Source organism: Ursus arctos, unplaced genomic scaffold (assembly GCF_023065955.2).
Source record: "Ursus arctos isolate Adak ecotype North America unplaced genomic scaffold, UrsArc2.0 scaffold_18, whole genome shotgun sequence".
Lineage (NCBI taxonomy): Eukaryota > Metazoa > Chordata > Mammalia > Carnivora > Ursidae > Ursus > Ursus arctos.
This window is the reverse complement of record NW_026622852.1, coordinates 40,275,387-40,297,379: the sequence shown is the minus strand read 5'-3', so window position 1 is coordinate 40,297,379 and position 21,993 is coordinate 40,275,387. Positions and strand designations below refer to the sequence as shown.

The following is a 21,993-nucleotide window of genomic DNA, read 5'->3' as shown; positions in this document are numbered from 1 at the left end:
GGGGAGTGTGAGAGGGAGAAGCAGGTTTCCCGCTGATCAGGGAGCTCGATGCAGGGCTCGATCCCAGGACCCTGTGATCATGACCTGAGCCTAAGGCAGACGCTTAACGGCTGAGCCACCCAGGCGCCCCTAAACACAGAGTATTGATTTGAGCAAAAACGGTGATATAATTATATTGGAGGGGGTGGGTAAGGGGGAGGTAAAGCAAAATCAAGGTGCTAGAAGAGAACTTAAATCTCACCTACCAGCCTTCAGGTTAGTGAATCTAAACAAAACAGTGTAAGTACACTTTGGGGCACTTAGCTGGCTCAGTTGGTGGAGTGTGTAACTCTTGATCTTGGGGTCATGAGTTCGAACCCCATGTTGGGTATAGAGATTAAATATTTTTTAATAAAATAAAAAATAGGCACTTTAAAAATTGAGGTGAAATTCACATGACATAAAATTAACCATTTTAAAGTGAACAATTCAGTAGCATTTACCACCACCATCGTACAACCACTACCTCTATCTAGTCCCAAAACATTTCCATCTCCCTCCCAAAGGAAACCCTGTACACACTACACATTAACAGTTCCCCTCCTTCTAGACCCTGGCAACCACCAATCAGCTTTCTGTCTCTATGAATTTACCTATTCTAATGTTTCATATGAAAGGATTCATACAATATGTCATCTTTTGTGTCAGGCTTCTTTCACTTATTAAGTTTTCAAGGTTCATCCACATTGTATGATGAATCAGTACTTCATTCTTTTTATGGCTGAATAACATTTCATTACACACATACACACATACACACACACACCCCAATAATTTGTTTATTGATTCATCCAATCAATAAACAAGACAACCTTGGGGTTGATGGCCATCTGGATTGTTTCCAACTTTTGGCTACTGTGAATAGTGTTGCTATAAACATGCATATATACATACTTGAGTATTTTCTTTTGAAAATGGGAGTGGAAATGCTGGGTCATGTGGTAATTCTATATTAACTTTACCTATATATTTATGGGTTTAACAAACCCAAACATCTATGGTCAACTGAACTTTAACAAGGTTGCCAAGACCATTCAATGGGAAAAGAACAGTCTACTTAAATGGTGCTGGGATACCTGGATATCCACATGCAAACAAATGAAGTTGGGCTTCTACTTCACACTATCTACAAATATTAGCTCAAAATGGGTCAGAGACCTAAATGTGAGAGCTAAATCTAAAAACCGTCAAAAAAGGGGCACCAAGATTTTCCAAAATGCAGAAATTTATTGACATTTTGTTTTCAAGACTGTGGGGAAACAGGCCATTTCAGACGTTGCTGATAGCAATGTAAATTGATGTAGTATCTATGGAAGAAAGTTCGGCATTATGTTTCAAAGGAACAAATGTGTATGTCCTTTGACCTAGCAATCCCACTTCTAGGGATTTGTCCTACAGATAAACATGTACACACGTGAAGTCACATATGTTCAAGGTTATGGACTGCAGCATTGTTTTTCATAGCAAAAGGCTGTGTCAACCCAATGTCTACCAATAGGACACTGGTTAAGTGCCAACTGTGGTCTATCTAAGCAATCAAATACAAAAATTGAGCAATCTCTCTGTTTATCAATATAGAGTTCTAAGACACATGAAGAAAAAAAAGCAATGTGCTGAACAGTATGTACAATATGCTACCTTTTGTTTTAGGAGAGCAAAGATAAATGTATATTCATCTTGTGTAAAACATTGCTTATACAAATAATTACTCAAAGAAACTAATAAAAATTGTACTGTAAAAAAAAAAAGGGGGGGGGCACCAGGCTGGCTCAGTCAGAAGAGCATGCGACTTCTGATCGCAGGGTTGGTTCAAGCTCCCTGTTGGGTATAGAGATTATTTTTAAAAATAAAATCTTAAAAAAATAAAAATAGGGGCAACTGGGTAGTGCAGTCAGTTAAATGTCAGACTCTTGGTTTTGGTTCAGGTCGTGACCTTGGGGTTGTAAATCGAGCTCCATGTTGGGTTCATGCTCTGCACGGAGTCTGCTCGAGTTTCTCTCTCCCTCTACCCCTCCCCACTGTGTTCTCTAAAATAAATAAATAAGTCTTTAAAAATATAAATTAAAAATAAAAACCCTCTGGGGTGCCTCAGTAGTTCAGTTGGTTAAGTGTCTGACCTTTGATTTTGACTCAGGTCATGATCTCAGGGTTGTAAGATTGAGTCCCACGTCAGGCTCTGCACTGGGTGTGGATTCTGCTTAAGATTCTCTCTCGGGGCCCCTGTGTGGCTCAGTCAGTTAAGCGGCTGCCTTCGGCTCCGGTCATGAATTTGGGTCCTGGAATCAAGCTCTGCCTTGGGCTCCCTGCTCAGCAGGGAGTCTGCTTTGTCCTTTGCCCCTCTTTTCCCACTCATGCTCTCTCTCTCTCAAATAAATAAAATCTTAAAAAAAAAGATTCTCTCTCTTCCTCTCTCTCTGCTCCCCCACTCCCTCTCTCTCAAAAAAAAAACCCCAAAAAAACAAAACAAAACAAAAAAACAAAACCTCAAAAAAAAAGTGAATCGCAAATCTTTTTCACAAAGATTCTTAGATTTGACAATGGAAGCACAAGCAACAAAAGAAAAAAAACTACAAACTAACTTCATCAAAATTTAAAACCTTTGGGTTTCAAACTATATCAAAAAAGTGAAAAGATAACCCAAAAAACTAAGAGAACATAATAAAGGTTGCTTGGAGCTGAAGACAGGTGGATGGGGGATATGGGGTTCACAGCTAATGGGTATGGGGTTTCTTTTTGAGGTGATGAAAACATTATAAAAGCAACTGTGGTGCTGGATGCAAACATCTGTGAATATGCTAAGAACTATTTAACTGTACACTTAAAATGGATGAATTGTACGGTATGTGAATTATTCCTCAATAAGGTGTTAAAAAAATAAAAGCTACTGTTACATATAACAATAAATTGAATTAATAATTAAAATTTTCCTACAAAAAATCCCAGGCCCAGATGGCTTCACTGGTTTTTCACAGAATATAAAATCAATACACAAAAATTAACTGTATTTATGTATACCAGGAACAGATCATTCAAAAAGAAAATTAAAGACAATAATTCCATTCACAATAGCATAAAGAATGAAATACTCAGGGGACGAAGCACAAACCATAAAAGAAGAATTGCTGGATCAGACTTTATCAAATCTAAAAAACTTTTGTAACTCGAAAGACATCATTAAGAAAATGAAAAGATAAGTCACAGACTGAGAGAAAATATTTGCAAATCACATACATTTAGAATTTATAATCTTGCAACTTAATAATAAAAAGACAAGTCAATTTAAGGATGAGCAAAAGTTTTCAACAGTTCATCAATGTAAACAGCTATTAAGCACATGAAAAGATGCTCAACATTAAGGAAATACTAATTAAAGTCACAATGAGATAGCACCCCACACTCGCTGGAATGACTGTAGTAGCAAAGACACTGCCATTCGTGACAACATGGATGGACCTAGACCCAGAAGGACAAACACTGTGATCTCACTTAGAGTGGAATCCAAAAGCACAGAGTACAATGGTTGTTGCCAGGAGTTGGGAGTAAGAGAAGTGGAGAGATGTTGGTTAAAGGGTACAAACTTTCAGCTATAAGATGAATAATTCCTGGGGATCTAATGTACAGCATGAGGACTATAGTTAATAATACTGCATGTATATTTGAAATTTGCTAAGAGTAGATCTTAAAATGTTCTCACTACAAACATAAAAAAGGTAATTATGTGGGATGGTGAATGTGTTAATTAGCTTGATTATAGTAATTTAACTATGTATGTTTTATACCTTAAACATATATAGTTTTTGTCAAGTATACCTCAATAAAGCTGTAAAAAAAAAAACACACTAAATAGGTTTTGGTGGAAATTTGGGGAAACTGGAAACTTCATACATTACTAATGAGAATGTAAAATCAGTGTAGCCACTTTAGCAAACACTTTGGTAGTTTCTGAAAAAGGTATCTACTTACCATATGACCCAGCAATTCCACTCTTAGGAATCTATCTAAGAGAAATGAAAATATACCTCCCAAACACATGTATGACCATACAAACTCAGAGCAGCATTATTCATAAAAGCCCCAAACTTGAAATAATCCAAATGTCCACCATCTGGTGAGTGGATAAATAATATGTAGTATACCCACACAGAAGAATACCATTCAGCAATACAAAGGAACGGAACTAGTGATACAAGCTACAACATGAACGGGTGAATCACAAAAGCTTTACGGTAAGTGACGCCAGATACAAAAGACTACATACTGTTTGATTTCATTTACATCAACTCTCCAGAAATCTATAGGGACAGAAAGCAAACGAGTGTTTGGCCAGCTGAGGATAAAATGGGGGACGATTACAAAGAGACATGAGAGAATTTTCTGGGGTGATGGAAATTTGTCAAACTGGATCATAAGTGATGGTTGTACAACTCTATGAATCTATACTGGGTGGATTTTATGATATGTAAATTATACCTCAGTAAACGGTTTAAAAAAATAAAAAATAGCTAGTAAGCACAATATCCTATGCATAGTATCTCCTCCCTATATATAAAACAGGTAATCTTGTACAATTCAGTGCCTTTCCATTCTAATGTTTTACCCTACAGAGGCCTCTACTGGCCAAAAGGAGATTTTGATTAGATGATCACTAGTTGCTTCAAGTTTTTCTATTTATAAAGTATCCACTGTATAAATTAGGTCAGAAATGGCTCTGGTGGGGCACCTAGGTGGCTCAGTCATTAAGCATCTGCCTTCAGCTCAAGGCGTGATCCTGGGGTTCTGGGATCGAGCCCCACGTCGGGCTCCCTGCTCTGCTGGGAGCCTGTTTCTCCCTCTCCCACTCCCCCTGCTTGTGTTCCCTTTCTTGCTGGCTGTCTCTCTCGCCCAATAAATAAATAAAATCTTAAAAAAAAAGAAAAAAAGAAAAAAAGAAATGGCTCTGGTTTCTTAAAAGAGAAACCAAACTAGGGTATAAGTTCTCAATTGTGCCCCTTCCAAGGAAAGCAGATGGGATAAAGAGTAGGAACAAAAGGATAATAAGAAGCAGAAGTAAACTCACTGTTGCTATAAGAAACCTTGTAAGAATACTTGGTTGTTGTTTTTTTTACTCATTCATCTGACTTCCCCTAGTCAATCCAGGAGCACATTCACAGAAAGATATAAATGGAAAGCCTATTATTATAGGTTGATGTTACATAAATTAAATGTAAATTAAAGAAGTCATTTGACTCTTTCACCTTTGGAGGGTGGAGTAGCATTAATGATTGAAAGAGCATGAGCCTAAGAGTTAGCTTGGATTCAAATTTTGGCTTCAACATTTCTTCACTGTGTGACCTTGAGTGTCTTATTTAATCCATCAGTGCCTCGGTCTTCATTTTTATAAAATGGAGAAAATATTTTATCTCAAAGCATTGTTTGGAGTATTGCTTAACTCATAGTAATCATACAATGCATATTAGCTATAATTATTGTTATTTCAGTTTAGAAATTGACAATTTTTATTTTAAATGATCTTTAAATTCAAAATATTATTTATAAAATATAAATGTGCCAACATTTACTGAGCATCTAGTATGTCCAAAGCACTTTAAGTTTTATGAGGACATAGTTGTTCGAACACTAAAACACTAAAGATACTACTGAAAATAACTAAAGAGGTAATTGTTAACACTGGAAGATGTTATAATGTGTGAGTGAAAAAGATTACCAAACAGAAGTAATGTTATAATCCTGTTTTTATGAGCACATGTGTATATTAACATACATTCACAGAAATATATATGCCTCTAAACCAAAACCAACTAATGGCTGATTTCTCAGTAGTGTGATAAAGTAGTATCTTTATTTTGCTTAGGGGCGCTTGGGTGGCTCAGGCAGGTAGGTGGCTGACTCTTAATTTCAGCTCAGGTCATGATCTTGGGGTCCTGGGATCAAGCCCCATGTCAGGCTTCACACTCAGCAGGGAGTCTGCTTGAGATTCTCTCCCTCTGCCCCTACCCCAATTCTCGCAGTCCAAACTAAATCAATCTTAAAAAAAAAAAAAAAAAAAAAGGAAAAGCTGACGAGACCTCAATGATTAGTAACATACACAGACTGGCTCAGATACTATGTAGGCCATTAGCATCCTGGATTAGAACTGGAAAGCAATGAGCGCCTAGCTCAGTGGGTTGGGCATCTTCCTTTTGCTCAGGTCATGATCCTGGGGTCCTGGGATCAAGTTCCGCAGTTGGCTCCCTGCTCAGCGGAGAGTCTGCTTCTCCCTCTGCCCCTCCTCCCTGCTTATGCACTCTCTCTCTTTCGCAAAAATAAATAAAATCTTTTTAAAAGAGGGGGGCGCCTGGGTGGCTCAGTCAGTTAAGCATCTGCCTTCAGCTCAGGTCATGATCCCAGGGTCCTAGGACCAAGCCCCACATCGGGCTCTCTGCTCAGCCCGGAGCTTGCTTCTCCCTCTCCATCTCCCTGCTGCTCCGCCTGCTGTGCTCTCTCTCTCTGTCAAATAAATAAATACGATCTTTAAAAAAATGTTTTAAAAAAAGGAATTGGAAAGCAAGATCTACAGGGCACAGGGTACACACTGTGATCTTCAATTTTCAAAGATTAAGAGAGAACAAAGAATGAATTACATTTATAGATTAAGTGAATTTTTTTTATTAGAATGTTATAATGTGTCAGTTTAGGGTGTTGTTTAGTAAGGTGATAATTACCATTTGGAATAGTATCCTGAGAGTAGAAAATAGAAAAAATTACCCTTAAAATTCTCTGGCGCAGTTAGAGGTACATGGGCAGAACTGAAAACTATGCAAAAGATTCTCTTGGTCAGGGGTCCCACAGAGAGCAGGATCCTGGGGCCATGGAAGAGGGCCTCTGTTTCCTATTACAGTCGTGGCAAGATCGAAGCAGGACCTTGCTCTCAATAAATGAGGTGCAGCTGAGGTCAGCACCTCCTGTGTCCCGGGCGTTACTGGAAAGGCTGTCTTAGTCCAACTAGTAGAAATAAAGTCCACCTAGGAATCCTTTTGAATTACCTCTCTATTCCCAAGATGATCATATGGGCTTCTCAGTCATGCAAAAAGGAAATTCTGACTTCTACTTCCCACTTGCCGGCTGAAGAGTAAGAAGCACCTTCTGAGGACTATGTGCTCTTAACATCATTAGCTGCTAAGCTGCCACTGCTACAAATGCAAGTCTTGATTATGTGGAAAGGAATAAAGTTAGAACTAAATTTTCCTTGAACGATCAGTAAATCAATAAAATTGAAAACTCACCTGAAAACATTTTTACAAAATCATCAGTAGACATACTCATCACCACATCTGCCTGATCAGAGGGCTCTCCATATCCGATGTTCCCGCCTTTGCTTTTAAGATCAAGAAACCATGTTCCACCATCTTCGCCTGCACAAAATAACAAAGATCTAGGGGAAAAAAAATGCCAAAGAAGCCCCGTTCTTCTTAAACTTATTAACTGCTACAGTTAGAATAATTTTACATAATGCTGTTTTCCAAGCTAAAACCCGCTGGCCTCTATCAAATTCAGTAAATATTTATTAAGTACTTCCGTGCCAAGCACTGGGCTAGGCTCTGAAGCCCCTGCAGTAACGTGGTCCTTACACAAGATGAAGTGGAGGGTCATGTGGAGTCAGGCAAGCCCCGTGGAAGGTGAGATTGAAAAGTCAGGTAAGAATTAGCCAGACGAGGAACTGAAAAAACTATAGGAGGACTGAAGGTAGAAAGAGAATGAAGAGTAGCATGAGATGAGCTCACAAAGCAGTCCAGAGGCAGGGGGTAGTGGGTCATGTGAAATTCACTGACTTCATCCTGAGGGATAAGCCATGGAAGGAGAATAACATAAGGTTGGTATTCTAAATAGATCGCCCTAATAGCAGTGTGGAGAATATTTTGGAGAGGGATAAAGAGGATGCAAAAGGCAAGTCAGGATAGTTTGGGGGTAGACTGGGAACTTGAGGATGTGTGCCTGGTTTAGGATTGTGGCAGTGGGATTAGGGAGAAGTAGGCACATTTTAAGAGAACTTCAAAGCAGAAACACAAGACTCGGTAAACGAATATGAGGAAAACGTATGGAGCGTGCATAAGAAATGATTTGCTAGTTTTTGGCTCAGGAGACCAGGTAAGTATGGATGTATTTTGTACTGAGAGAGGACTACTGAATAGAGGGGATTGAATAGGCAGTGTCGGAGGCAGGTGTTGGGAATGGTAAGCTGTTTTAGATATTTTCAGATTGAGGCATCTTTGTGACAACCAAGTGAAAATGTCAGATGAGGTCTGACTAGGCTAGAAATATAGATACATAAGTAATCATTTCCTATGGTCATTGAAGCCATATGAGTGACTGAGGTTTCCTAGGCGGGTCTGTAACTGACAAAGATGATTACAGACAGAGGAAGAAAGCAAGGACAGCTGCTGTCAGGGAAGCCAAGGATGGGAGTCTTTCCAGAAGGCAAGAACGGTCGGTCAGCAGCTTCAAATGCTGCAGAGTGGTGACAAGGTAAAAATGACAAAGGCCCACTGATGGTATAGAGGTCACCAAGAATCTTGGTGACAGCAAGTTCAACGGAATGGAGAAATATGATACCAGAGTAGAGTTACTCTAGATGAAATGAAGTTTGGCTCTAAAAGGGAGAGGAATGGTGGTGGTAAGAAGTGGGATTAGGGGGCATTGTTTGGTTTCGAAGACGGAACAGACTTTTTTCCAAAGTGGCTGTACCAACTTGCATTCCCACCAACAGTGTAAGAGGGCTCCCCTTTTTCCACATCCTCTCCAACATTTGTTGTTTCTTGCCTTGTCAATTTTTGCCATTCTAACTGGTTTAAGGTGGTATCTCAATGTAGTTTTGATTTGAATTTCCCTGACCGCTAATGATATTGAACATTTTTTCATGTGTCTGTTAGCCATTCGTATGTCTTCTTTGGAGAACTGTTACTCAGCCATCAGAAAGGATGAATACCCACCATTTGCATCGACATGGATGGAACTGGAAGAGATTATGCTAAGTGAAATAAGTCAAGCAGAGAAAGACAATTATCACATGGTTGCACTTATACGTAGAACATAAGGAACAGCATGGAGGACATTAGGAGTAGGAAGGGAAAAATGAAGGGGGGGAAATCAGAGAGGGAGACAAACTATGAGAGACTATGGACTCTGGGAAACAAGCTGAGGGTTTCAGAGGGGAGGGGGGGTGGGGGGATAGGCTAGCTTAATATCCGGTGATGAGTATTAAGGAGGGCACGTATTGCATGGAGCACTGGGTGTTATATGCAAACAATGAATCATGGAACACTACATCAAAAACTAATGATGTACTGTATGGTGACTAACATAACAAAATTTTAAATAAATAAATAAAATCAGAAAAAAAAAAAGAAAGACGGAATAGACTTTGAGAATGTTAAATTATCACCAGACAGCAGGCTGCAGGATACGCAGGTGAGAGAGAGGGCATAATTAACAGCACTAAATCCCTGATGAGGCCACAGGAAATGGGACCTACAACTTCGCTACTCAAAGTGTGATCTGTGGACTGCAGTCCTGTCAGAAATGCAGAATTCAGACCCTACCTGAGACATGAGGAATCAGACTGCATTTCAGCAGGGTCTGCATTTAGCAGGGTCCCAGACGATCAGTATGAACATTAAAGCTTGAGATGCATAAATCTAGAGCTGAACTCTGCTCTACTGGGAAGGAAGAAAGAACGATGCTCGTAACAGCTGATTTGATATCAGATGACAGGAAGCTGAAGCACTTTGTCTGCAAGTTTCTATTGTCTCTGTGATCTCTGGGATTATCTGCTGAAACCAGCAGGGAAGTGGTGAAGGGAGAGATGGGAGATTTGTGGAACACCGAGAAGTTTTAAAATAGTCACTGTGGAAAGCGAGGCAGTAAGCTGACCACAGAAATACAGAATTCTGAGGTGCTTACACCCCAGTGAAGAAGGGCGATGATGAACTTCTCCTACAGATCCACTGGTTGTGTGACGGGTTTTTTCCGTTTCCCCAGGAGGACCGAGCAGCTTGGATGCAACTGTGGGGCGCCCAGATAGTGTGATTCACCCAGGACACTTCTGACAGGTGATGACATAAGCACAAAAAGGCCAGGAAATTTAGGATACAGGGAAGAGAGTGATTAAAGCAATGGACCATGGGCTCTAAGGGAGAACAAAGGAAGAAGAGAGGAAACAGAGGAGACAAAGGATAAAAGAACTGATAATGTCAAAGTTTGCATTCAATGGGACTGAAGCAGCTAGTTCTTAAAACTATCAGTAATATGTGTTAACACTATGCTGAGAAGAAAAAGATTGAGGAGTTTGAAAACGCTGACTACATGCAGACTGACTTGAATAATTTCAAAGATAAAAATGGCAAGGTACCGTGGCTGATGATACATTACTGTATTACACCACCTGTCATGATCCATATGCCCTCCTAAATAGGATTTTCTCTCAACTACATATGCCAGAATTTATTTAACACTGGAAGTCTATGTAATGAGATTTTATTTTACATGTTTCCATATGCACTGATCTTAACTTAAAAATACCAATCAGCAGTTATTTACTATTCTTGAATGCCTACATTCTAGGGGTAAGGGTTCTGGATACAGCCAACTATCAAGCTGATTGCTACTGGGGGCTGATTTTCTTCCAAGGGAAATATCGTACTTTATTTCACAAAAGCGCCACATTCCCAGATAGCATCCTTACCTGAGAGTTCGAACTGATAAATTGCTTGAGTGGCTTTCACAACGTCATCACTGAGAGAGTCCTTAACAATTCTAAATGTTTCTGCCACAGCTCCAGAACGTGGTTTTGGTGGTGACTGTGACTTCTCTTCTTTCAACTCTGGAACAGCATCTGTGAAATATTGATATAAATTGTTTGAAAGCCTAGGCAGTGTAAGGCCACACACGGGATGAATTAACTAGCAGAAAAGACTTGCCATCAACGAGACTTGTTTGACAAAAATGACTTTAAATACATTTGGTGACATCAAAGAGCATAAATCAAACTGATGGAATAACATCCAAACACATCAGTTTTGATTATAAATGTAAATGGTTTATACTCTCCAAGTAAAAGGCTGACTCTCAGATTAGGTTTAAAAAAAAACCCAAACCACAACTAAACTATAGTGGCTTTTGTTTGTTTGCTTTTAAACAGACCTAAAGACACTTTTAGGAGTAATAATTAATCACTCCTTTATCACCCCCTCTGAGTTCTAAAACCAAATGAGAAAAGAAGACACTAGAGATCAGAACATCGACCATGTAAATCAATGGACTGAACTGGAGATTATAGCTTGAATCAATAGCCAAGTAACTTCCCAATAACTTTGCCTCTAAATTAAACTTAGTTTCTTCATCCCTGGATTGAACCTGCTTCCTCCCATCAGGACTTAGAAATGCCTTTGAAAGTAAAGATCATGTGAAAACCAGGGAAAACCTGCTCAGGAAGAAAGAACTTTCACAGCGGTCTAAACCACAAAGTTGCTTCCCCTTCCAATTTCATCAGGTTGGTGGTTCCTCCCATTAGATGAAGAGGGAGGTGAGATTATCATCCTCACAAAAGCCCCCCACCCTGGGCCTAGCAACACAAGGCCAGGGGAATGGAGGTTACAGTATTTTTTTTTAAAGATTTTATTTATTTATTCGACAAAGATAGAGACAGCCAGCAAGAGAGGGAACACAAGCAGGGGGAGTGGGAGAGGAAGAAGCAGGCTCATAGCAGAGGAGCCTGATGTGGGGCTCGATCCTAGAACGCCAGGATCACGCCCTAAGCCGAAGGCAGACAACCGCTGTGCCACCCAGGCGCCCCGGAGGTTACAGTATTTTTAAACTTGTATCCACTGAACCCACTGGCCATAACCATTCCGCATAGGATGAGCCAGGGGATCTGCAGTCCACAGGACAATTGCCATAGCATGAAGCTGTCCCTCAATACCAACCTCTAGTCCTTTATTCATCCCCCGGGGAATCACTTGTGAGTAATTTGGCAGTTGCCCCCAGAAACAAGTGAGAACAATTCATTAATTAAATTAACTCCAAGGCCAATCTGTGCTCTAGGCTGAAATTTAACTCTCCATCTATTTTCCAACTCAAATTATACCCAGCCATATTGTCCAATATAACTCACCAAAGGTTATTAAATGAAATCTAACTGACAGCATAAAGATACTCCATGGTACAACAAAAGCAATATAAAAGTATTTCAAATTTGCTAGATATAAATTACCTTCCACTATGATGATTCCAGAGACAAACAATAAAAATAAAATCCTTCTCTTCTTACAAGTTAAAATCCAAACAGATATTAAAGCTGAAATCCTTAAGACCCAATGGAGCAAAGAAGATACACACTTTTTAAAAAACTTGTAGTTAGTTATTATTTTTAAATTCATTACAGATAGTGCATCCCTTTACTGCCTACACCCAGGGCAAACAACCCCGACCGCCTTGCCCTTGGCATGGCGTTGCTTTTTACCAATGGATATAACACGTATGAACAATGACCATAAGTATACAGCTCAAAAAGTTATCAGAAGAATTGGGGGATAGGTAGACAGGGTAAAGGGGAATGAGAGATACAGTCTTCTCAGTTATGGAATGAGGAAGTCACAGGGATAACAGGTACAACATAGGGAATATAGTCAATGGTACTGTAATAAAGCTGTATGGTGACACATGGTAGCTACACTTGCAATGAGCAGAGCATAACATATAGAGATGTCCAATCACTATGTTGTACATCTGAAACTAATGCAATATTCTGTGTCAACTATACTTCAATAAACTTTTAAAAAGTTATCAATAAGTGAATATACTGTGTCATCATCACCTAGGTCAAGGAAGACGACATAAGAAGTCCCCCAGAAGCCTGCAATGCCAAGGAGACAGCAGCAAAAACTTCAAAGTTTTTTATGTAAATTGCATAATTTATCACCTGGAATATTTAGACATGGCGTGATGACTTTGCACAAGAGAATAAAACTTCAGGAGACAAAAAACAAATCAGTAGTATATTTGAAAGGTACAGTTAATAGACTACACATATGGAAGCTTTAATGAGAAAGAGCATTTCAGTAACAACAACAAAAAAAGATACATGGCTAGTAGCCCCTGTCATAGCCTCTCCTAACTTCACAACTTAAATAAATATAAACACGTGAACAAAATACTAAACATCACCTAGATTCACAATTTATCTACTGTCAGAATCTAGGAAGAAATGTTCAGTAACCCCAAGGTAGACAGAGTCAGCCTAAGAACACAGGACTGCCTATGCTTTGCTTCATGCAAGACCTCAGAGAAAGAATAGCTCTGCTCGCCTCAACAAGGAAGATAGCTTTTCACATTTTTAAACCATTGGACCAGACTCTGGGCTTGTACCAGCTAGAAGAATAGGATCTGTCCCTCAGTTCTGTAATGATGCCTTTAAAGAACGCCTCCATCTTCCAAATCCAATTTCAAAGCCTGTAGTTCCCAAATATCAGAGGAGCAGACAGTAGAGGGAGCCTTGGTAGTGGTTCATCCTGGGAAGTACATGCCTCAAAGCATTACTGATAAAAATGGGGAGGGGAAGAACCCTGGGAGCAGGGCACACAGGGGACAGGAGGTAAAAGGTCCCATGTCAGTCTTGCACACTGGCACTAGCTATATGCCTAATAGGTACCACAACAGAAGCTACAGCTTCGAGAAAGGAATTCCACCAGATAGACAGGGAGTGGAGCCAAACACAATCTACACATCTCTGTCATCTGACTCTACTAGCTCTAGCGATAGCTCCTAATATGAAGATGAATTAACGGGAAAAAAAAGAACCTGATGCCTATGAAAAACAGTGCACCACAAGGAAGAGGAAAATTATCCTGAAGAGAAAAAAAAATCTCTCTCTAAAAATAATTTACTATGAAACCCACAAGAATTCCTCCACATGAAAACTCTAGGAAACAGGGGCACAGAGCATATAACTGGCCGGGATGAAAATACAATGGAATAAAATGAAAAAGGAAACAGGGAACATGAGAAACCAAAAGTACAACAGCAAAATTAAAATAAACATTATAGGCCATAGGGAAGAGATGAAAGTGCCAAAAGTCTTTTTTTTAATGGAGGCTCCACACCCAACGTGGGGTTTCAATTCACGACCCTGAGATCAAGAGTCACGCGCTCTCCCAAATGAGCCAGCCAGGCGCACCCGTCTAAGGTCTCACCAGTCAACAGAGTTCAAACGTGAAAAGGTCTCCCAGAATGCAGAAGGAAAGAACAGTAAGACAGAAATAATAAAAGATGGTAACAACCACAGGGTAAAGGAAAAGGACAGCCAGGCTAAGAGTAAGTGTTTCTGGGGAGAACCCAGCACAACTGGAATAGAAACAATTAAAGCTATAACTAAAGAAAAACAAAAACAACAAAAATAAACTGAACAAACCAACAAAACTCTGTGGACTCCCTGTGTCTCAATGGGGTGGGGGGAGGAGGGGAAATCAATGAAGAAAGGACAGTACTGTTTTTAATAGGAGAAAAAACATGAATTTAAAATTATGTGCGTAGTTTAACTTCATAGTTAAACACCTTATATAAAACAAATATACACAGTACAAATAACCAGAAAAGGTACAATCAAATAGGATTATTAAATAGAAAGGTGAGCTGTTCCTCCTTGAGAAATGAGGGATTATACACAGGCCTCTGAGAGAGAAAGTGTGAAGCCAACATACAGTGGATGTAGGATATGGACTAAAAAATCGCTGGAAAGAAATGTTAGATCCCAGGCCAGCTATACTGGACGATGACCTATATGAATATATTAATATATTTACAGAAAATATTGAATAGAATTGCAATGAACGAGGAAGAATAGGGAAAAGAGAGCTACAGTAGCAAATGCTCTCTCCAGCACCATATGGGGAAGAGAAGCTTTAGCCAAAGGAATGTGACTATCGTGACCTTGAGGATGAGGGCACCCCGCAAGAGGAGATGGATATATGGATTGCAGTCAATGCACCTGACATATGCTGATCCCACAGGCAAAATCATTCCTATTGAAATTTGATGCTAATAAACATCTATCTTACATTCTCCTTATCTAACCTCTCTTGTACCGATTCCATGGACATGTAACAACCTTCTGATTATGATTCTGTTCCCTACGTTATTATGACCCAAGGGAGAGAATGGGCTGATCACAGCAACTACGTGCTTAGTCCATGAGATGGTAACTCCTTATTATTAATTGATAAATTGGTTTACCGGGGGGAAATACGCTCATTTAAAGGACTTTAAGTATTCTGGAGTCAGAAAAGCAATTTAAATCTACTGGTTAAGGTTATGGGCTTTGCAATCAGACAGCTATAAATTTAAATCCAGGTTCTGCCACCTGCACGATCTCAGATGTAAAATGAAGATAATGATACTTGCCTTGTAGGCTCATACGTGTTAAATGAGACAATGAATGCAAAGGACTTAGCATAGTGTTTGATACAGAGTAGTGCCCAATAAATATCTGTTGAAAAACAAAATGAATATACATAATCGATAAGTGGTTCTTATTTAAATTTGGAATTTAAATGAGCTCAGATCCAATGTTAAGGTGATGAGCAAAAATCAGGATTTAGCTCTTGCCTAACCTGAAGACTAGACTCTCTCAGACTTTGATTAGCTGTATATTTTTCAAGTTCTTTATGATACAACAAAAGGAAAGTTGCCATTTTTATTAAGTAATTTATTAAACCAGCTCCAAAAATTTGGACAAACGAAAGATAAAGATAGAAAAGAGTAAGCTAGAAAAAAGGTAGGCACTAAAATGCACTGCGGTAGAAGGTTATATAAATCTGTTACAAAGGTATAGATGAAATTTGTTCTTGAGTTCTTCTAGCATCTAAAGAACCTGTGATCACTTAGGAGATTCACAGTGTCTAGAAGATAAAAATAAGGTAAGGGCCCAGGAGAAGCACAGCTATTCCTGCTAATAAAGCATGAGAGAGATTCTTCTCATGGGTATTTGTTAAAGAGTGTTCCTTTTGACATCTTTCAGTAAGCTAGTGGCATAAGATCACACACAAAGACTAAACTTTGGACCAATTATAAAAACAAAATAAAGCAAAACCAAAACCTCCTCTGGAGTTAATTTCTCCCATAAAGTAGTCACACAGCACAAACTCTGAGAACGGTGTTAGTTGTACTTTGATGTGACACATTTTCCCTCAAAATAAAATGACACATCAACATGAAATACCTAAAGATAGTGCCAAAGTAAAGAAATAAAACCTTAAAAAGGGTTCGTTTTCTTTTCAGACTTTAAAAAAATCAAACGAAAAGAATATGTTAAGAATTTCTTGCTGATAGAAGGAAAAGACAACCTTCCTTGCTTGAATTAACTAAGACCATATATTACTTGTCTAGTTTAAATTACAAAATGGTTTGAAAGCATAAAGCAGAAATGTCCAATTTTATATTCTGAAAGAAATACATAGTTAGCATCTTTATTTTGCTACATAAAATATGCTCTACATCTTACCATGTGATTCCATTTTCTTGGTAATTGTATCTGGGTGTTCATCTAAGAAGAAATCTGGTAACAAAGGATGGCCTGGAAAATTGACGCCAAAAATACTCAGGTTACTATGATAATGTCAATACATTAAGATTTTAACACCTGTTTAATGAACATTATATCTGTTTTTATTGTAATGATCATTCTAGTGCAATGGAAAAGACTACCAGGAGAACTGTCAAACTACTTGATCTTCACGAAGCTAAAATACTTTTCCCATCACCAAGTTATCCTCCTCTCCTATGGCAAACTTCATCTCTAAGAGCCAACCAAAGAGCCACCGGTTATGTTAAGCCCTCAACTGCTCTCCCAGGAGGCTTTGCCCCCTCCTCATCTATCCATGCAACCCTTCTGTCCTATATCCCTCCAAAGTGCTCAGGACTCATTTCTTACCTGGTCCCCTAAGAGAAGGGGTTGCTCATTAAGGACTTGTTTCCCATCTCTATCTGTCCATCTCTCCCTCTCAGAAGATTAAAAAAACTGGAGGTCAGAAATGCATTGGTCTTTGTTATATCCTAACACTTATCGAAGTACCTACTCATCTTATGGTTCTCAACATTTGATAGGATTTTTAATCTTAAATCAAATTTAAGATTTTGTGCATAATGACGCTGTGTCTTTAAAACCTAAAGTGACAATTACACTGTACCAGGACCCAGAAGACCTGGATCTGGTTCAGGTTCTGCCACTTAATTAGCTGACTGCTCTTATACAAAGACTAATAATCTCTTTGAGCCTGTTTTCCTACTGTAAATATTAACTACTGAATACTGCGATTGTATCATATGCCAGGCAATGTGCCAAGCACATTATACACATTATTACATTTCGTTCTTACAAAAGTCTTGTATGGAAGCTATTATTGCCTTAATTTTACCAGTGAGGAAAGTGAAGCTCGGAGAAAGTGCCTGAAGTCACACCGCTAGTGAGCAGCTAACTGGACTCTGAACCTGGCTTGTCTTCTCCCAAACTCCACGTTCTTAATCCCTAAACAATACTGCTTCCCTCACAGGATTGCTGTGAAGGTTAAATAGATAATGCATATAAAACTGCTCTGTAAAACCGTAAAGAGCTATTTAATTCAGTTCAAACTGAAGAGACAGACAGGGATGACACAAATATAAACATGTGGAAGCACAACCTAACAAGTATTATTTAGAATACACTTTAGCCCCAATAAGTGTAACTCTTGCTTATGGCTATATTGTCTACTATTTAATATAGATTATGATTTATGCATAAAGTAAGAATGCCTGATCATTACCATCATGACCTGCAATTTCAGAGAGGAAGAATGATTTTTGAACAAGGGGGCCGTCTGAGAACTTCTCGAATCATAGTCTTGTACAAAGGGCAGACTGTGATCACTCGCGTCAGTAAGCTAGCTACTCTAAGAGACTGCACTTAAGAGAAAAACATTTGGAAAGAGTCCATATTCCTACAAAGTTTTCATAGAAAACTCACTCCTGTATCACCTACCACCACATCCTTGAATAAAGTGTTTACTCTGTGATTTTAAGATCAACTTTAAAAACCAATTTTCATTTTTAGTTTTAAGATGTGGAAATGGGTAAATAGCTCATGTGCCTTCTGTATCTGACATCACTTAAAAAGCCCTCAATTCACTTCCATTTTTCCCTTCGCTTTTTTTGAAGCTGTGTTGGTATGGTCTTCCTCTTCATTGGGAAGATAGCTTTTAAAACAATGTATTAGTTTTATGATCACACAAACATGCACACAAAACAGATGTATGGTCCTTGCAGGAAATGTAGAAAAATACATCACTAGTTTTAAAAACTGGAAGCATTACCTGGTTTAATTGCATAGATGTCAAAATTTTTTATTCCTTCTTCTCTTAAGATATTTTCATCAATTATAAAGTTTCCAGTAAAAGTTTTTGGCTTTTTAAAAATGGAATAGGCAGCATCTGCAATGATATCAACTTTTCTACACTGGCTTTCAATGCCGGATCCTCCCAGCATATCCATAGCAGCGGTGTGGATGGCTGCAGAGAGAACACACACACGAACTCTAAATGAAACAAGAGGACTGTGGAAGTAACAAAAAAGACAACTGATCTCTTTACTTCACAGGTGATGAAAACAAGATCCAGAGAGCTTAAAGGATTTGCCAAATGTTCTGACATAACTGGGTAGAACACACATTCCTTACTCTACACAACACTGCCTTATAAAATAGAACTCCTGGGTAAGACTCACAGCAAAATTCAATTAGACTTCTGATTTAGAATGCTCAGGAATTTGCATATGATTCTGGAAAGCTAAGAAAGGCAGGGAGGTGTGACAGAAAAAGCACTGAGCAATAAGTCAGGTGAGCAGGATTTTTACGCTATGTTGTGCTTCTTGGCAAGTCACTTTAACCTCTACGGGGCTCAGTTTCCTGTCCCTAAATATGGAGCTCATTCCCTAATTTATTGTCTCACCCCTTTATTAGAATATAGGGGCAGAGGGACAGGGAGAAGCAGACTCCCTGCTGAGCAGGGAGCCCCGCGCAGGGCTCCATCCCAGGACCCTGGGATCATGACCTGAGCCGAAGGCAGATGCTTCGCTGACTGAGGCACCCAGGCACCCTTGTTTTAGGTGCATGTGATTTTTAAATTCTATGTTTTTTAATGAAATAACTTGAAACTCTACCATTCATAGTACACTATTAATTATACATTGTCGAAATTGTGAACAGTAATTTATCTCAATTTTAGCTTATATTTCAAACAATGAAAGTCAACTTGTTTAAATGTACTTTAGGTTTCAGTCTCTAGTAATTTAAAGTTCTCTCCATACCACTGTTAAGCCATCATTTTAAATCATTACATCCTGGAATAATTTACATAATTCAATCCACAAGATGAAAAGTCTGTAGCTTTTAAGAGCCATTGACCCCTTTCCATTCATTCAACATATAGTGATTGAGTACTTACTATAAGTCAGGCATTATTGTAGGGATTGGGGACAAATAAGTTGATAAAACAGACAAAAGCACCTACCTTCATGGTGATTGTATTCTAGCATACATCCCTACTTCAAAGACAGCACAATTAATTTGCGGGATTTCCTAAAAGCACTGAGTTAGAAAATATGTCCCTACCTTATAACTCTAGTTCCTTTACTAGGAAGACATTTTTTTTGCTTACCAATAGTTCAAGAGCTCTGGTTTTTCTCTTGATGTGATACCTTATTAATAAAAAATGGCAGCTAATCTTTATCAAGTATGCCCTATGCTGGGCATGCTGCTACATACTTTACATAAGTTATCTGAATGAATTCTATGAGGTAGGTACTGTTATTACTCCCATTTTACAGAAGGGAGCACTCACGCACAGAGGGGTTTAGTAACTTGTCCAAGGTTACAGGAGCTAGAATTCAAACGCTTGACGCTTGACTTCAGAGCCAGGATCTTAACCACCATGAAACTAAAGAGTCATACTCTGCTAACCAACATAGAGTTCAGTTATCTCACTCCCATAAACTGCAGAATTTTTCTTTTTCTTTTTGAGAGAAAGAGAGAGAGAGAGCGAGAGAGCATGCACACGGGCAGCGGGAGGGGCAAAGGGAGAGGGAGAGAGAGAATCCCAAGCAGGCTCCATGCCCAGCACAGAGCCCGACATGGGCCCTGATCTCAGGACCCTGAGGTCATGACCCAAGCTGAAATCAAGAGTTGAACACTTAACTGACTGAACCACCTAGGCACCCCAACTGTAGAATTTTTCTAAAAATATTTCAATATAGGGGCGCCTAGTTGGCTCAACTGGGAGGGCACGTGACTCTTGATCTCTGGGTCGTGAGTCTGAGCCCCATGATGGGTGTAGAGATTCCTTAAAATAAATAAACTTTTGGGACGCCTGGGTGGCTCAGTCAGTTAAGTGGCTGCCTTCAGCTCTGGTTGTCATCCCAGGGTCCTGGGACTGAGACCCACGTTAGGCTCTCTGCTCAGCGGGGAGCCTGCTTGCCCTCTCCCTCTGCCCCTCCCCCAGCTTGTGCGCTCACTCTCTCTCTCTCTCTTGGTCACTCTGTCTCTCAAGTGAATAAATAGAAAATCTAAAAAAATAAATAAATCTTTTTAAAAATTTTCAACACAGTGTACCTTCAAACTATATGCATATGTGTATACTCTATATAGACTACATGAACAGTATAAGAATTCTGAGAAACTCTAAATTAAGAATATGGCATGGATGCATACATGTGTTATGTGTGTTCGTACGTATAGACGCATACACACAACCTAAGAACAATGAATGATTTCCCCAAACAACCTATCTTTATTTCAGTAATCTTTCTACAGAAGATACAAAGAAGGCACAGACGCTCAAAGTCAAGACATAAGCCAGATTCATTTTCAACAAAGGTTTTGCAACGTCATAGGCTACCCTAATAGGTTATAAAACTGACAACAGAAGCAGGTTCACAATAGGATACATCAAATGAAAATTCACTGATTTCTGGAAATGAAAATAAAAATGTTAATGAAATCTGATATGCCTTGGGTCACAAGAATCCTAAAGGTGACCCTAAAACTTAAGCATTATTAAGGAATAACTGGAGAAGTATCTAATAGCTTCCAACTGATTCTCCTGATTGCAGGCTGCACAAAACACAAAACAGTAAGAAGAGACTTAAAATCCACCGAAGAGGGGCACCTGGGTGGCTCAGTTGGTTTAGCATCTGCCTTCAGCTCAGGTCATGATCCCAGGGTCCTGGGATTAAGCCCTGCATCGGGCTCCCTGGCTCAGTGGGGAGTCTGCTTCTTCCTTCTTCCTCTGCCCTGCTCCCCCTACCCCATGCTCTCTCTCTCTCTTCTCAAATAAAATCTTTAAAAAAAATCAACCAAAGATGTCCTTCCACATAAACACACAGAGTACACATCAGACTTTAAGCATCAGCACTGCCTCTGACTCCTCCTCATCTGGAGAGAAAGCATGTCTCACCTCTCTAACACCTGTCAGGCACAAACACACACACATTCTTTGTGTACTCACTGAACCAAAGATATCATTGATCATAAAGTGTACTGGTAAGAAAAAAGAACACTTGACAAATTCAACGATGGTACATGATCAATAGTAAGAGCACCCTGATATTAAAGATGTAAGAATGTGAAAACATGGGCATCCCAGAATCAACAAAATATATATAAACTGTTATCTAAGCAAGTTGGTAAGCAAGTCCCTTAAAAGACAGGGCAACCAGTTTTGGTTTCTAGCACCAGGGAGACCAGCCGTTACCTTATTACCCTGACCTCCCTGGTTAGCTGAGTTCCCACGTCTGTTTGTAATGTGGTCCAGGTGACAGAGGATTGCAGCTGTTGTGATAACTTCTGTTATCTTCTCTCTGCTGCCAGTACCACAGTCAGCAGCTGGATTCCCAGGCTCC

At 39.3% G+C, this 21,993-nt stretch overlaps 1 protein-coding gene across 2 annotated transcripts in view; it reads right to left on the bottom strand.

Moving 5' to 3' along the window:
- HSDL2 (hydroxysteroid dehydrogenase like 2) overlaps positions 1–21,993 on the bottom strand; it is a 74,147-nt gene that overhangs the window by 4,036 nt on the left and 48,118 nt on the right. For both annotated transcript variants that reach the window (XM_048223034.2, XM_026513757.4), the window contains 4 exons: positions 18,414–18,608; positions 16,568–16,639; positions 10,757–10,906; positions 7,302–7,430 (listed from right to left, as the gene is read on the bottom strand). In XM_048223034.2, coding sequence (XP_048078991.1) covers positions 7,302–7,430; positions 10,757–10,906; positions 16,568–16,639; positions 18,414–18,608 — 546 coding nt within the window. The remainder of the gene's footprint in view (positions 1–7,301; positions 7,431–10,756; positions 10,907–16,567; positions 16,640–18,413; positions 18,609–21,993) is intronic.